We start from the raw sequence: 15,342 nt of genomic DNA on the forward strand, positions 1-15,342 counted from the left end.
AGAGGTTCATGACATTGTACAGGAGACAAGGATCAAGACCATACCCATGGAAAAGAAACACAGAAAAGTGAAATGGCTGTCTGGGGAGGCCTTGCAAACAGCTGTGAAAAGAAGAGAGGCAAAAAGTAAAGGAGAAAAGGAAAGATATAAGCATCTGAATGCAGAGTTCCAAAGAATAGCAAGGAGAGATAAGAAAGCCTTCCTCAGCGATCAATGAAAAGAAATAGAGGGAAACAACAGAATGGGAAAGATTAGAGATCTCTTCAAGAAAATTAGAGATACCAAGGGAACATTTCACGCAAAGATGGGCTTGATAAAGGATAGAAATGGTATGGACCTAACAGAAGCAGAAGATATTAAGATGAGGTGGCAAGAATATACAGAAGATCTTCATGACCAAGATAATCACGATGGTGTGATCACTCACCTAGAGCCAGACATCCTGGAATGATGTGAAGTCAAGAAGGCCTTAGAAAGCATCACTATGAACAAAGCTAGTGGAGGAGATGGAATTCCAGTTGAGCTTTTTCAAATACTGAAAGATGATGCTGTGAAAGTGCTGCACTCAATATGCCAGCAAATTTGGAAAACTCAGCAGTGGCCACAGGACTGGAAAAGGTCAGTTTTCATTCTGATCCCAATGAAAGGCAATGCCAAAGAAGGCTCAAACTACCGCACAATTGCGCTCATCTCACACACTAGTAAAGTAATGCTCAAAATTCTCCAAGCCAGGCTTCAGCAATACATGAACCGTGTATTCCAGAACCGTGAATTTCCAGATTTTCAATCTGATTTTAGAAAAGGCAATGGAACCAGAGTTCAAATTGCCAGCATCCGACGGATCATCGAAAATGTGAGAGAGTTCCAGAAAAACATCTACTTCTGCTTTGTTGACTAGGCCAAAGCCTTTGATTGTGTGGATCACAACAAACTGTAGAAAATTCTGAAAGAGATGGGAATGCTGGACCACCTGACTTGACACCTGAGAAATCTGTATGCAGGTCAGGAAGCAACAGTTAGAACTGGACATGGAACAACAGACTGGTTCCAAATAGGAAAAGGAGTACGTCAAGGCTGTATATTGTCACCCTGCTTATTTAACTTCTATGTAGAGCACATCATGAGAAACGCTGGGCTGGATGAAGCACAAGCTGGAATCAAGATTGCTAGGAGAAATATCAATAACCTCAGATATGCAGATGACACCACCCTTATGGCAAAAAGGGAAGAAGAACTAAAAAGCCTCTTGACGAAAGTGAAAGAGAGTGAAAAATTTGGCTTGAAGCTCAACATTCAGAAAGCTAAGATCATGGCATCCGGTCCCATCAGTTCAGTTCAGTTCAGTCGCTCAGTCATGTCTGACTTCTTGCGACCCCATGAATCACAGTACACCAGGCTTCCCTGTCTATCATCTACTCCCAGAGTTTAGTCAAACTCATGTCCATTGAGTTGGTGACGCCATCCAGCCATCTCATCCTCTGTCTTCCCCTTCTCCTCCTGCTCCCAATCCCTCCCATCATCAGGGTCTTTTCCAATGAGTCAACTCTCGCATGAGATGGCCAAAGTATTGGAGTTTCAGCTTCAGCATCAGTCCTTCCAATGAACACCCAGGACTGATCTCCTTTAGAATGGACTGGTTAGGTCTCCTTGCAGTCCAAGGGACGCTCAAGAGTCTTCTCCAACACCACAGTTCAAAAGCATCAATTCTTCGGTGCTCAGCCTTCTTCACAGTCCAACTCTCACATCCATACATGACCACTGGAAAAACCATAGCCTTGACTAGATGGACCTTTGTCGGCAAAGTAATATCTCTGCTTTTGAATACGCTATCTAGGTTGGTCGTGACTTTCCTTCCAAGGAGTAAGCATCCGGTCCCATCACTTCATAGCAAATAGATGGGGAAGCAATGGAAACAGTGACAGATTTTATTTTGGGGTTTCCAAAATCACTGCAGATGGTGACTGCAGCCATGAAATTAAAAGATGTTTGCTTCTTGCAAGAAAAGTTATGACCAACCTAGACAGCATATTAAAAAGAAGAGACATTACTCTGCCACCAAACGTCCATCTAGTCAAAGGTATGGTTTCTCCAGTAGTCACATATGGATGTGAGAGTTGGACCATAAAGAAAGCTGAGCACCGAAGAATTGATGCTTTTGAACTGTGGTGTTGGAAAAGATTCTTGAGCATCTTTTGGACTAAAGGAGATCAAACCAGTCAATCCTAAAGGAAATGAGTCTTGAATATTCACTGGAAGGACTGATGCTGAAGCTCAAACTCCAATGCTTTGGCCACCTCATGCAAAGAACTGACTCATTTGAAAAGACTCTAATGCTCGGAAAGATTGAAAGTGGGAGAAGGGGATGAAAGAGGATGATATGGTTAAAGGGCATCACCAACTCAATGGATATCAGTTTGAGTAAACTCCGGGAGCTGGTGATGGATAGAGAGGCCTGGCATGCTGCAGTCCATGGAGTCACAAAGAGTCGGACACAACTGAGCTACTGAACTGAACGGAACTGAGTTTTTAACAGAGGAGCCAAGAATATACAATGGGTAAAGGACAGTCTCTTTAATAAACGGTACTGGAAAATTTGGACAGCCAGATGCTAAAGAATGAAACTATCTGATTGTACTCAAAAACTAACTCAATGGATTAAAGTTCTGAATGTAAAACCTGAAACCATGAGACTTCTAGAATAAACATAGTAAACTCCTTGATGTTGACCCTGGTAGTGATTTTAAAATCTGACACCCAAAACAACAACAACAAAAGAAGAATAAACAAATGGGATGACATCAAACTAAAAAGCTCTGCAAACAAAGGAAACCATCAACAGAATGAAAAGCAACCTACTGATGGGGAAAACTATTGATAAAGAATATATCAGATAAGGGTGTAATATCTAAAATATATAAAGAGATCATACAACTCAATAGCAAAAGAATCAAAAAAGCTGACTTAAAAATGGGCAAAAATCCTCAATAGATGTTTTCCAAAGGAGATATACACAGATACATAAAAATATGCTCTATATCATTAGTCACCAGGGAAGTGCAAAGCAAAACCACAATGAGATATCACCTTGAACTTGTTAGAAGGGCTATTATCAAAAAGAGAAGACAAGTGTTGGAGAGGATATGGAGAAAAGGGTGGGAATGTAAATTGGGGCAGCCACTAAGAAAAAAGAATGGAAGTCACTTAAAAAATTAAAAACAGAACTATGATATGATCCACTGATTCTACGTCTGAGAAAATGAAAATACAAATTAAAAAACCACACACTCCCATGTTCATTGCAGCGTTATTTACAATAGACAAGATACAAAAACAACCTAAGTGTCCATTGATGGGTAAATGAATAAAGAAATTGTGATATGTATGTGGTACACACATAGAATAGCATATTATTCAGCCACAAAAAGAACAAAATCCTGCCATTTGGGACAACATGGATGGACTTGAGGGCGTTATGATAAAATGAAATATGTTAGAGAAAGGCAACTACTGTATGATCTCTCAAATATAGAATTTATATAAACGGAAAATAATGTCTTAAACGCAAGATAAGCACATTGCTAGTTAATAGATACACTTTATTTAACTTATTCAATTATTTATTTAGTTCCATTTTTATTCCAGAAAGGATATAAAATGACAAACTATTTGACATTTACCCAATATATGATCTTAATAGTTGCCAGAGATTTTGCCAAACTACATGCAAAAGCACCTCAGAAAACAATACAAGCATCTGACAAATTTTGCAAAAAAGAAAAGCAGGATAAGTCCATATCATTCTAGGTAAGAAAGCTCTGGTTAGTGATACTTAGAATGCTTCATAAGCTCTCAGTATAGAATTTGCAAAAAGTGTCCTAGGATTCAATGTTTCCTTGTTATATTTCCAAGAGACAACTCCCCACAAACCTACACTCTTCCTGAACTCCAAAATGAGGCATCCACTTTTAGCTGACTGAGGGGCAAAATCCAACTTTGAGACTGTCTTGTTTTTCTTGGAAAGCAACTACCCCAGGACTGGGCAAGAGACTGAGACTGGGAACTCTAAAAGTTCATAGCCCAGGGAATATAGAGACACAAAATAATATAGCCCATCAAAGCTCATTTCAAAAGATTATAATCCAATCACACACCTTCTCAAAGTGAAAGTGGGGGTTTTAATCATTCAAAATAAAGTTAGGTCTGTGTCTAAGTTCCTTACTTAATGGTTTATTCTCTTTTGGTCCACAACAGTTGTTTCCTATAGTTGAGACAGGACTCTTGCAGTTCTATTGCTAAGAAGGGATTAATTTACTGTTCAAAAAGAAGCATCTAGATATACACATATAACCTTTGACCCCAAAATAAATAAGAAAAACGTGAATCATACAAAAAATGAAGTAGTCTACTGTTTCTTAACCAAAATAATACTGTCATGTCCTTGGACAAAGTCAGACTTTTGGGGCACCTTATCCCAGAAAAGATTATGGTGCCCATCTCCACTAGGTAACAAAGGATGAAGACAAAACATTAAATCACAGAATATTAATAGTATAAGGAAATAGTACTAAGACTACTTAACTTATTTGAGTATTTCTTTAGCTCCATTTTTATCCAGAAAGGATATAAGGTGACAAATTATTTGACATAAATAACATTGAATAACATATTATTTGTACTTTTAAATAATAAAAAATATTATTTTATTATTTAAAAAGAAACAGAAACAAGATAAAACATCTCTATTTTTTCTCAATAAAAAACTATTTAAATGCATTTAAAAATAGTGAGTAACAAATATTCTTCCTTCCCCAAAATGTATAGCTTTTGTTCAAATACCTGTGACTAGTCTGCTTACTAAATATGAATCTCAAGAAGGCAACACTAAACACTAGTTTTAGTTTTAAAAACTAAAAGCCTATCTGTAGACTCCATACTACAGTATAAAGAGCTTCAAGGTCATGTTTCAGAAGTTCTTCTGAATCAGCAAGGAAATGTCTCCATGTCAGATAGTCATGTCTGATGCTGGAGAAAATCCAAGCCAGAGGGATGCCCCATTTGTGGGAGATTCATGCACCTGTACTTATAGGAGGATTGGATGTGATTTCCACCTTCATGTCAACAGAGGAAAACAGATTTCAAAGAGACGTTGCCTTGAAAAGATCTTGAATTTTTGTCTCTTCCCAACTTGTTATGCAATAAACACAGAAGAAGAAGGTGGCAATGTCCAGAGGTTGCTCACTCCTAGTGGAAAACTAGCAGTGACAAGACAGTGCTCCCACTCAAGGCAATCTTTTTCAAAAGTTTACTTTCTCTTTGTTACAGCAATACAAACAGCAAAGGGATCTGACCGTTTCATTGCATATGGTAGTAAGTTGAACTTGTCCATAAAGATATGGACCCTTCTTCTTATACTAAATGTGAACTTTGGAGATTTCACACTTCAGCCAACGCCAGAAAGCAGCTGAACAGAGGCTCCTAGAGATAAATTATGCTCTAAAAATACCGAACAGGCTTATATTTATGAAAAGAGCTTATAATAATAAGTATAATTTATCCCTATTGACTGCAAAACAATAATCTTAATAAGTTATGATTTTTTCACATTTCCAATTAGAAACTTTAATATTCCTAATGGCTTGATTTATTTCAAGGTATTACAGAACAAACTCTTGCTTTTATCAAACAGAATTCCTTCATAATCTCCACTATTAGACCAAAATATAATGATACACAAAGCAAGTTAAAACGATGGAATGCTTCTGAATCATCAAAGAAAATTCTAATTTTATTCCACTTAATTTTGATATTTTATGTTTTATTATATTCTATCTCTGAAAAAACTGGTAACCAATGTACAATTTACATGTACACAGTATTCAACTAATCATAGTATGCAGTTACCTACAACACTCCAGTCTTAAGACATAGTTCTCAAAAGGTTGATTTCTAAGGAAAATTTAATAGGAAAAAAAAAATAGAGACGTTTCATCTTGATTGTTTCTGTCATATTATATGGAAACAGATACGTTAATAACTGTTACATTGAATGTAGTAAAGGAAAAATTTAAGCACAAATACTTTTCAACAAATACTGAAAAATCTAATTCTGTCATTGCATAACTATTCTGAGATTATTCATTCAGCTCAAGCACAGAACATTTTTAAGCGAGCATGATTCTTTCTGTACATGTTCAGAAATGCATTTCAAACAATAACAGCTTTATTAATTTCAAACGAAGCTGTCATTCAAATGCAAAGAACATATCCTTTGTTTAGTCTGACTTACAATACTTATCAACTCTTTTTCTAGTAAAGGTTTCCCTCCTTCCCCGTTCTTTGTAAAATGAGTAACGACGGTTTTAAAAAATGTTTGGATACAATTCACTTTTGGTTATCATGCTACACAGAGGAAATGTTAGTCAACTAAAAAGAAGAAATTTTAATAAAGTTGAAGACACTGCAAGCTGATAAGTTTTCTCAACTTTAGAAAATTTGTGACAAAGTTTAGTATATTCTAAATAATTCACCTTTGTGGTTTCATCCACACAGAAAATAAAACAATCAATTTAACTGGAAATTACATTTAGATCCTTTCAGTTTTTGAATGTTTCATTAGCAATTTGTAGTCATATTAAGTGATTTTGATGAAAGTAAAGAAAAATCAATTTAGTATACATTTTAATCTATAACTAGAGATTTTTAATCTTTGAAGGATATTCTACTTTTGTCATATAATATGATCCTGTACAATATAGAAGAAGTTAATATGTTGGTGAAAAAATTTTTCCTAAGATAAAAATAAAGAACAAAATATAGGCAAGGAAGAATCCTGCCTTCAGTCTTTCAGGAAGAAAAAGTGTATTGACTTTGCATCTTTACTTATGTATTTACTTGCTATATCTTTCTAATATCATTTTAAAGCAAGACTGTTCTGACATATTTTCTTGTAGTTTTGAGGATTTTTCAGGTATTTCAACTTCACATTAGCAAAGTATTATTATAGAAAGATCAAGCAATTAAGGACCTAAAACTGGGTCGACCTGTGGAAACTTTTATCATTACCTTTTATAAATCTGGGGTTTATTTTCAATGAAAAGACACATGAGATCCTTTTGGGACGTGGAGGGTATATGTGATTGATTTGATTTTTTTTTTTTTTTTGCTTTTGTTTTTATTACGTTATTCTTAGAGCATTCTTTTACTAAAGTCAGAGGTACAATTAAAAATCTTCTAAGATTAAAACTTTAGAAATTCTTCTTTGCACTAGTTTTTACTTCATCAGAAAAGATACTACTCTTAAATCAACATCAAAATTCTATGTCTTCAAACTTAGGAAAAACAAAATCATAAAGACAGTATGATTTCTTATAAAAGCCAGTTTTAGAGCTGAAACAACTTCTGAAAACCAAGAAAGTATTGGGCATACATTACATGAAAGGAAAAGCCTGATTTTCATTATTTCCTGACTCTGGGAATTCTATTAAGAACCTTACGGAATAAAAATTTATTTGTAAAAATCCCTCATGAAGACATAATCATCTACCACCAGACCCCACCTTTTAAAGTAATGAGATTTGATAAATTATAATAAGAGTATGAAAATTTTTAATTTTTCTTGTGCATTTTAAAAGAAAGAAAACTTTTTGGCTTTTCAAACAGCAGTGCCTTTTAGCACCTGAAGGATACACAACTAACTATAAAATACATGCATATTCATTTTCAAAGAAACACCAACAAAAAGTAAAACATTAGTGATTAGGTACATACTGATGACGCCAATGTGGAGGTATTTGCCACTGTGAAGGGTCTGAATAGAATCACATCTTGTCCCGATCATACCTGCCCTCCAGAACAAAATAGGCAGCTGACCAATTAAGGGGTGTTTATCTATACAGTGGTACCTTTGTTCTCCAACAATGTCAGATTGCAAACGTCCTGGAACACATATTTACCTGGAGGATTCTTGGCAGGATCATTGTGGCTTGGACTTCCTGATTGTCCAGAATCTGTAAAGAAATCACAGAAAATGTTTTCTTTTTAATTTGTTTTGAAAGAATTTCACAATACTCAGAAGGACTTAAAAAATTTTTTAAGGTAGAACAATGAAGTCAAGTGTTTAAATAAAGTATACTTTCCTAAGCCTTTCAGCAGCAATATTTTATTTATTAAACTACATGAAAATCTGTAGATACGTATACATATATATATTTCTTTGTCGAGAGGAAAAAAATGTAGAGATCTATAATATTCATGGGGTAAGGAAAGGCTTTTTTAAAACAAAAGGTCTGGCGACAATGCCACTGAAGGGGATTTGAAGGCTGGGCCTGTCAGGAGCAATATGAAACAAGACATATTCCCTAAAAATGCAATTTGAGTGCAGTTAAACATGCTTTTTTAAAAAACCTGAAAGTGTTTTTATCCAATGAGTAAAAATACACAGAAACTAGAGTCCATTTTTCCAGGATTTCACATGCATACATACATATCCAATCCAATAATCCCCCAACCTACTGGATCCAGGCCCAGATTTGACTGCATCCCATAATAGCGATCGATTCGCAAACACCAAGAAAAGCATAAATTACTAGGTAGAAACCAACATGGCTTTGTGGAGAGTAAATTGTTGGATCAATTTAATTTCCATCTGTGATAGACAGACTCGGCAGATAAGGAGAAAGAGATCAATGCGGAACATCTGAATTTCCTATCCCACGTTATTCCTCATCAATGATACAGAAAGGAACATAGAAGCTACAGTACTGTTAGGAAACATGCCTTCCTAACTAATCTGACACTGTTGTGTTTGGCTCACTCCTCTTTCCTCTATGTCCCCTCTGCATTTATCTGTGTCATTTGTGCCATATTATTATACACTTACTTGTAAGTTGCTTTGTAATCTTCTTTTATTGGTTCCAGCATTTAGTTTTGTCTCCCCAACTAAATTGCATGCTCCTAAGCAGAGGCAGAGATTCTGTCTACTTCTTTTGTGTCTTCCTCAATGTGCTGTTCACGGCTGTGAATGCACTGGGCTGGATGGCTCAGATTCAGCAAGCTTTCTTTGCTTGCCTAGGAAAGGCAATTTTGAACTTGATAGTGAATTTCAGCAAATGTGAAGGTGGCCACAGACAAAAGTCTCTTTCCCCAAACCTAGCCATTACACCTAAGACAGGGATCCAGTCTTATTTAAGCAGAAACATCTTATGCTGGTGTTTTTCAGCAGGGCTACTCTGCTCTTCCATTGAAGTTATTAACATACTGCAATTGCTGCTTCTACTATTAATTGCAAGGACATTCTTTTGACTTCCTTTGGTATAAAACTTGGTTATTTATTTCTGCCCTTTGCCTCATGCCTGCTAACTAGATTTAATGCTGAAATCAGAACTGTTCCCCTTCTTCCCATATCCTTGTGCCTTTTTTCTTTTTCTTCTCCCTCCTTTTTTTTTCTTTTCTTTTTTTTTTTTTTTTGGCCCTAGAACACTTTTTATAAAATCTTCGTAAATATATTTAATGATTCCCACATTATCTTCCAATTTATTTCTAATTTTTCCAAATGGAAACGAAACCAGTTAAGGACTACTCCTGCAATCTGAGTTCTGGCTAGAGTCATCTCCAGACAATCAAAAAGAATAAGATTCTCTTCAAAAGGTTTGTCTCATCTCCCATGAATTCTATTAGTTTTTCTGGTTTTAAGGCAAGACTCAGTGACTTCTAACTTAGGAGATCAATCTTTCTCTTTCTTTCTGCCCATAAAAGATGGCACAATATTGGCTACTTTTCAGGCATGGAGTATGACAGCTACATTTAAAAAAAAAAAAAAAAGATAAATTACATGATGTTGCTATAGCCTCAGCTATTTCTGCCTCGAGTTGCTCTGACAAATGTCCCTCAGAATTGATACTACGTTCCAGCTTAATTTCTCAAGTGACTCTAACATTTTGAGAAGTTTCTACTTACACGGTGAACCCACTGACCAGGGACTCCCCATGTTTTATGTTTAATAAAGCTACTTCACATTTATGGAAGTCTACTTCATAAAGTAGACTCTTCACATTTATGAAAGTCTAGGTATTCATCCCTCAAGGAGGTTAATGCCATCTTCGTGACAACACAGTGGGAGGCAGATTAAGGCTGTCCATCTGCAGGGTACAGGAGCTGTATACTCCAGGTGAGCCTCAGCAGGTTTAGTTAAACCAGTTTCAAAACAGAGCACAAAATTCTTTCCCAACATCTTGTTGCTGAAGTTTGGACCAGTAAGGAATTAAGGTCTCTTCCATTCCTAAGAAAGTATTCCATCAGAACAATGACACACCCTGTTACCATAATAGCCCTTTGGAAAACTCTATTTCTTTCTGCTGTATATTACCCTTTTCCCCCATTTGCAACAACTGCAGATAACAGCTTCTTCAACTGAAAAAAAAAAAATGAAATTTCTTAAAAAAAACCACAAACATTTGAGGGAAAGCTGAAGTAGACCCTAAATTTGAATCGTATATTTGCTTTTAACAATGCCACTTTCTAAAATAACCTGGCATTTACTGACACACAATGACAGATTTTTCCCTCATATTCCAATGTCTGTGCCTTCTCATGAAGTAAAATAGCATAAGTGGGATCCCCAAAACACAGAAGAGGCCCCCTCAAAGCAGGAGAACACTTACTTCTCCAACAGTAAATTCTAACTCTAATCTATTCTTAACTCTTATGTCACCTCATATCGGTGGTCACTTAATTCCAACTGCTGGAAAAGGAAGTAACCAGGGAGTTGCAGTTGGCAGAGAAACCAACAATGAACTGTTATTGTGGTTAACTTCAGAGAAAGAATTACTCAGACCACATCTAAAACCCTTCCAATCCACCACCTAGGTCAAATTACTCTATACCCAAAGGTTTTCTTTAACTGCTTCCAACATTTGTTCAAGTTGTGTGTGCAAATGTGTGTGTTGTGTGTGCAAATGTGTGTGTACCCACACATCACGTATTATAGTGAATCCCAGCTCTGTCGCTCAGTAGCAGTGTGATCTTATTCCTTAACTCATAGGGTCTTCATCTTTAACTATATTACTACCTAATTTACAGAATCACTGCTAAGATTTTATTATATAAGCATTAAGTACTGGTCAGACACCTCTTATACAATTAATTATGTAAAAGATATTATTAAACATAAAAAGGACACATTCAAAAAATGACTAATATTTTTTAATGGACTTTCAGGAAGAAAGGGAGAAAAGGGATATGACTAAATCTGTCCATCCCAGTGTAAGCATCTAACATTGTCTGTGTTGAATTAACTGAAGATGGGCAAGTGTGTGCCTCTTGAATTCCTCTGTAAATACGTTGGTCCCACTCTCCCCAGAAGGGAGGAAGGCACTGCTGCCATTTCGAGGCTCTCAGGGAGCTGTCGTGCTCAAAAGTCAGGAGTGAAAATTACCTTCTGGAAGACCGAAGTCTTTGAAGAAGGAGGGCAGTCAGAATGGGAACTGTGAACTGACCAGCACCATGAGTCTTGAGATACTGATGCCATGAAGAAAAAGAGAGGGAAATGGCTCTTGAAGGCAGCAGACCCAAACCAGTCCCATCATTCCTTTCACATTTTGTTTTCTCTTCCTTGATCTCAATCTATATCTTTTACACTTCTTTGTCTCTTTCTGACTTGACAGAATGTAGGACTGAAATATATTTTGTATTACATATAAAACTTATACTACTCAATCTTTGTGTCTTAAAAGTATGAATTAAACACAATGTATTTCTTCTAGCAAAAAGAACAGTTAATGAAGCCATTTCTAAATTAGTGCTTTTTAAACAATCAATTTCTCTTCCCCCAGATTAAAGATTTCAGGACTAAGAAACATTCTCATCTACACACGACACTTACTAACTTTCCTTCAATCCTTGTATCCACTCCTTTTTAAAAAGCAGCCAATCTTTCATGTTCTTCTACTATTTAAGCCTCACCTAAGAAGTAACCAAGTTTCTCTAATGACTCAATTTTGTGGCAAATCCTGGGATACTTAAGTGATCTAAATGACTTGTCCAGAGTTACATGGCAACTATTAAAACATGAGTTCTCTACGTGGGCCACCCATTAAGACACCCTGCCTCTTGAGTGGTTATGAAGCAATCTCATAATCAGGCAAAGCCAAATGACATTTCACTCAATTAAAGATTTCTGGGAACTTTACATTCTCCTAATCTCCCTCCTCCCCCATCATTTACCAATATATTCACAACCTTCTTCAGAAATTTAAAAATCCTTAAAATTCCTACACATTTTTTCTAACTGAAATTGTAAATAATTATTACTCTCACTGATGTCCATAGACTAACTGATGCTTTAGAAAGAAGCCAGCTTTAAATATATTTAGCTTGGATTCTCATTGCTAAACAAAGGAAATTCTAGTGTTCTACTGATAATCTGGTGGAAGTCCAATAAAATGTTTGTTAAATATACAAGATAAATAAATAATAACCTGTTAAACGTTTGTTACTGAGTACTAACTTTCTTGGGGTAGGCGGGCAGTGGGCAGAGGTGGAAGGGGATGAACTCAGTTATCTGATGTGCTTGGATCATCTCAACTGTGAAAGATATTTTTGAAGGTCATTCACGTAAGCATCAATTAAATGAGAATCAATAAGGTTTATGGAGTACCTTCTGTATTCCAGTTACTAATGTTTGGAACATAATGAGTTCTCCATAATATATATTAAATTTCCATTTAATTTTCATTATTGACCCTTAAAATATTGTTTCAAAAAGAAGATTATACACTCTACACATTCTAGAAGTTCAGAGGTTGCTAAGACAGAAATGCACAATTTTTTTTTAATGCACACTATGATAAAGAGCTATGTGCTGTGCTGTGCTCAGCTGCTCAGTCGTGTCTGACTCTTTGTAGCCCGCCAGGCTCGTATGTCCATGGGGATTTTCCAGGCAAGAACACTAGAGTGGGTTGCCATGTCCTCCAGGATAGGAGCTATAAGTGAGTGTATATCAAGAGGAAATAATTGGTTCTTCCTATTTGCAGCCATGAAATTAAAAGACGCTTACTCCTTGGAAGAAAAGTTATGACCAACCTGGATAGCATATTCAAAAGCAGAGACATTACTTTGGCAACTAAGGTCCGTCTAGTCAAGGCTATGGTTTTTCCAGTGGTCATGTATGGATGTGAGAATTGGATTGTGAAGAAGGCTGAGCGCTGAAGAATTGATGCATTTGAACTGTAGTGTTGGAGAAGACTCTTGAGAGTCCCTTGGACTGCAAGGAGATCCAACCAGTCCGTTCTGAAGGAGATCAATGCTGGGATTTCTTTGGAAGGAATGATGCTAAAGCTGAAACTCCAGTACTTTGGCCACCTCATGCGAAGAGTTGACTCATTGGAAAAGACTCTGATGCTGGGAGGGATTGGGTGCAGGAGGAGAAGGGGAAGACCGAGGATGAGATGGCTGGATGGCATCATTGACGCAATGGATGTGAGTCTGAGTGAACTCCAGGAATTGGTGATGGACAAGGAGGCCTGGAGTGCTGCAATTCATGGGGTCACAAAGAGTCGGACACAACTGAGCGACTGAACTGAACTGAACTGATGACGGATAGGTAAGGACATGTTATAAAATATATCAGAGGGAGGGGACCTCAGGAACAGGGTCTTGAAAAATGAACAGATCTCACATCTTCCTAATACATATTCCTCTTTACTACCAAGGTAATCTCTTTAAAACCTAAAACTGCTTAAGCTTCTTCCCTGCTAAAATTCGTACATGTATTCGCAATACATAAGAGAGAAAAACTTCAAAAACTTTAGGATGCCATTCAAGGCACTCTGATCTGGCCCCTACTGACACCTGGGTCACACATCAGCCTCTCAGTTCCACGTGTACCACACCTCCACTTGATGCCCCTGAGTCTTTGCACACGCTGTCTGTCTTTTTCCCCCTGAATTCCTCCATGTTGAGGTCATTCCTTTCAGATTCTGAACTATATGAAGGCAGGGCTACTGCCTGCTTAGCTTCATGGCCCTAATCTTTGCTATACTGTCTCACAGATGTGTTTGTCAAATGAACAGAAAACAATCTGTCTATAAACTACAGAGGTGCACAAAGAAGAAAGACTAGAATAAAAGAAAAACTAGGCCTGCTTCCTCAATGCAGAAACATCTAAAAATAAATGCTGAAAATGAAATTATTTACAAAACAGAAATAGACTCACAGACACAGAAAACAAACTTATGATTACCAAAGGGAGAAAGAGTAGAGGAGAGATAAATTAGGAGTTGGAATTAACAAATACACATTTCTATATATTAAATACAGAACCAACAAGGACCTACTATATAGCACAGAGAACTATATTCAACATATTATAATAATCTACAGTGGAAAAGAATCTCAGAAAGAATATGTATATGTATAACTGAGTCACTTTGCTGTATACCTGAAAAGTTGTAAATCAATTATACTTCAATTTAGAATAATGTCTTTAGAAATTATTCACAATAAAAAAAGAGAAGAATCAAGCAGGCAAACCTTTTGTAACAAGAAAAGGGGTGGGTCTCCCAGCCTATTGTAAGTCTTAGTTCTCCCTTTAATTTTTGAAGAAATATTTGGAAATGGAAGGGAGTAGATAAGAGGAAGTATTTTGAGACAGAAATTCATATTTGGCTTTCTCCTACAAAAAGGAGATGTTTGTGGGGGCGGTTCCAGGAAGCAAGAAGGAAGCCAAGAAGCTTTTGATGATCTTTCTATACAGGCTGTCTTTCTAACCCAAGGTGACGCTTGTTTTAGGAATTCATTTTACTCTCTGACACCATGACTTGAGTATCAACAGAAAACCACATTTGAGAGGCATTAATTTTATATATAATTATTCTGGTGCAAAGAAGCAGTTGAACAAGGTACCCTGTCAGGTCCCTTCTGGCTCTAAAATTCTGTGACTGGCTAACAATATAGCTTTTATATCAAGGGATATCAGAAGAGTAAATGAAATCCACACTGTAACCTGTTAACCTACAGATAGCCTCCTGCTAGAACTAAAATTAGTCATCATGTGATAAAGGGCCCCTTTGTCATATTCCTCTGCTTTAAGCAGGTAAAGAAACAGCCCATTGTCAACTAAAGAATACCACAAGAGTTTTCTAAAGGCTTAGAATAGTCCCCTTCTTTTTCTCCAAAACATTATTAACTACCAACATACTAAAATAGAACATTTTTATAAATTACATATATAGTATGCCAGGAAGAGCTTAAGAAAGAGAAAAGCCAGTGTAAGAAACAAACAAAAACCTGAAGGAAGGGATACAAATCCGTGCACTTTATAACAAGAAAACACAAAGTAAGACAAAA

At 36.5% G+C, this 15,342-nt stretch overlaps 1 protein-coding gene across 1 annotated transcript in view; it reads right to left on the minus strand.

The window, feature by feature from the left end:
• NFIB (nuclear factor I B) overlaps positions 1–15,342 on the minus strand; it is a gene marked incomplete at its 3' end in the record, with an annotated part of 222,746 nt that overhangs the window by 74,523 nt on the left and 132,881 nt on the right. Inside the window, 1 exon segment of the mRNA NM_001267879.1 lies at positions 7,953–8,006. Within this exon segment, the coding sequence (NP_001254808.1) occupies positions 7,953–8,006 (54 nt within the window).

The sequence above is a fragment of the Ovis aries genome, chromosome 2 (assembly GCF_016772045.2).
Source record: "Ovis aries strain OAR_USU_Benz2616 breed Rambouillet chromosome 2, ARS-UI_Ramb_v3.0, whole genome shotgun sequence".
Taxonomy (NCBI): domain Eukaryota; kingdom Metazoa; phylum Chordata; class Mammalia; order Artiodactyla; family Bovidae; genus Ovis; species Ovis aries.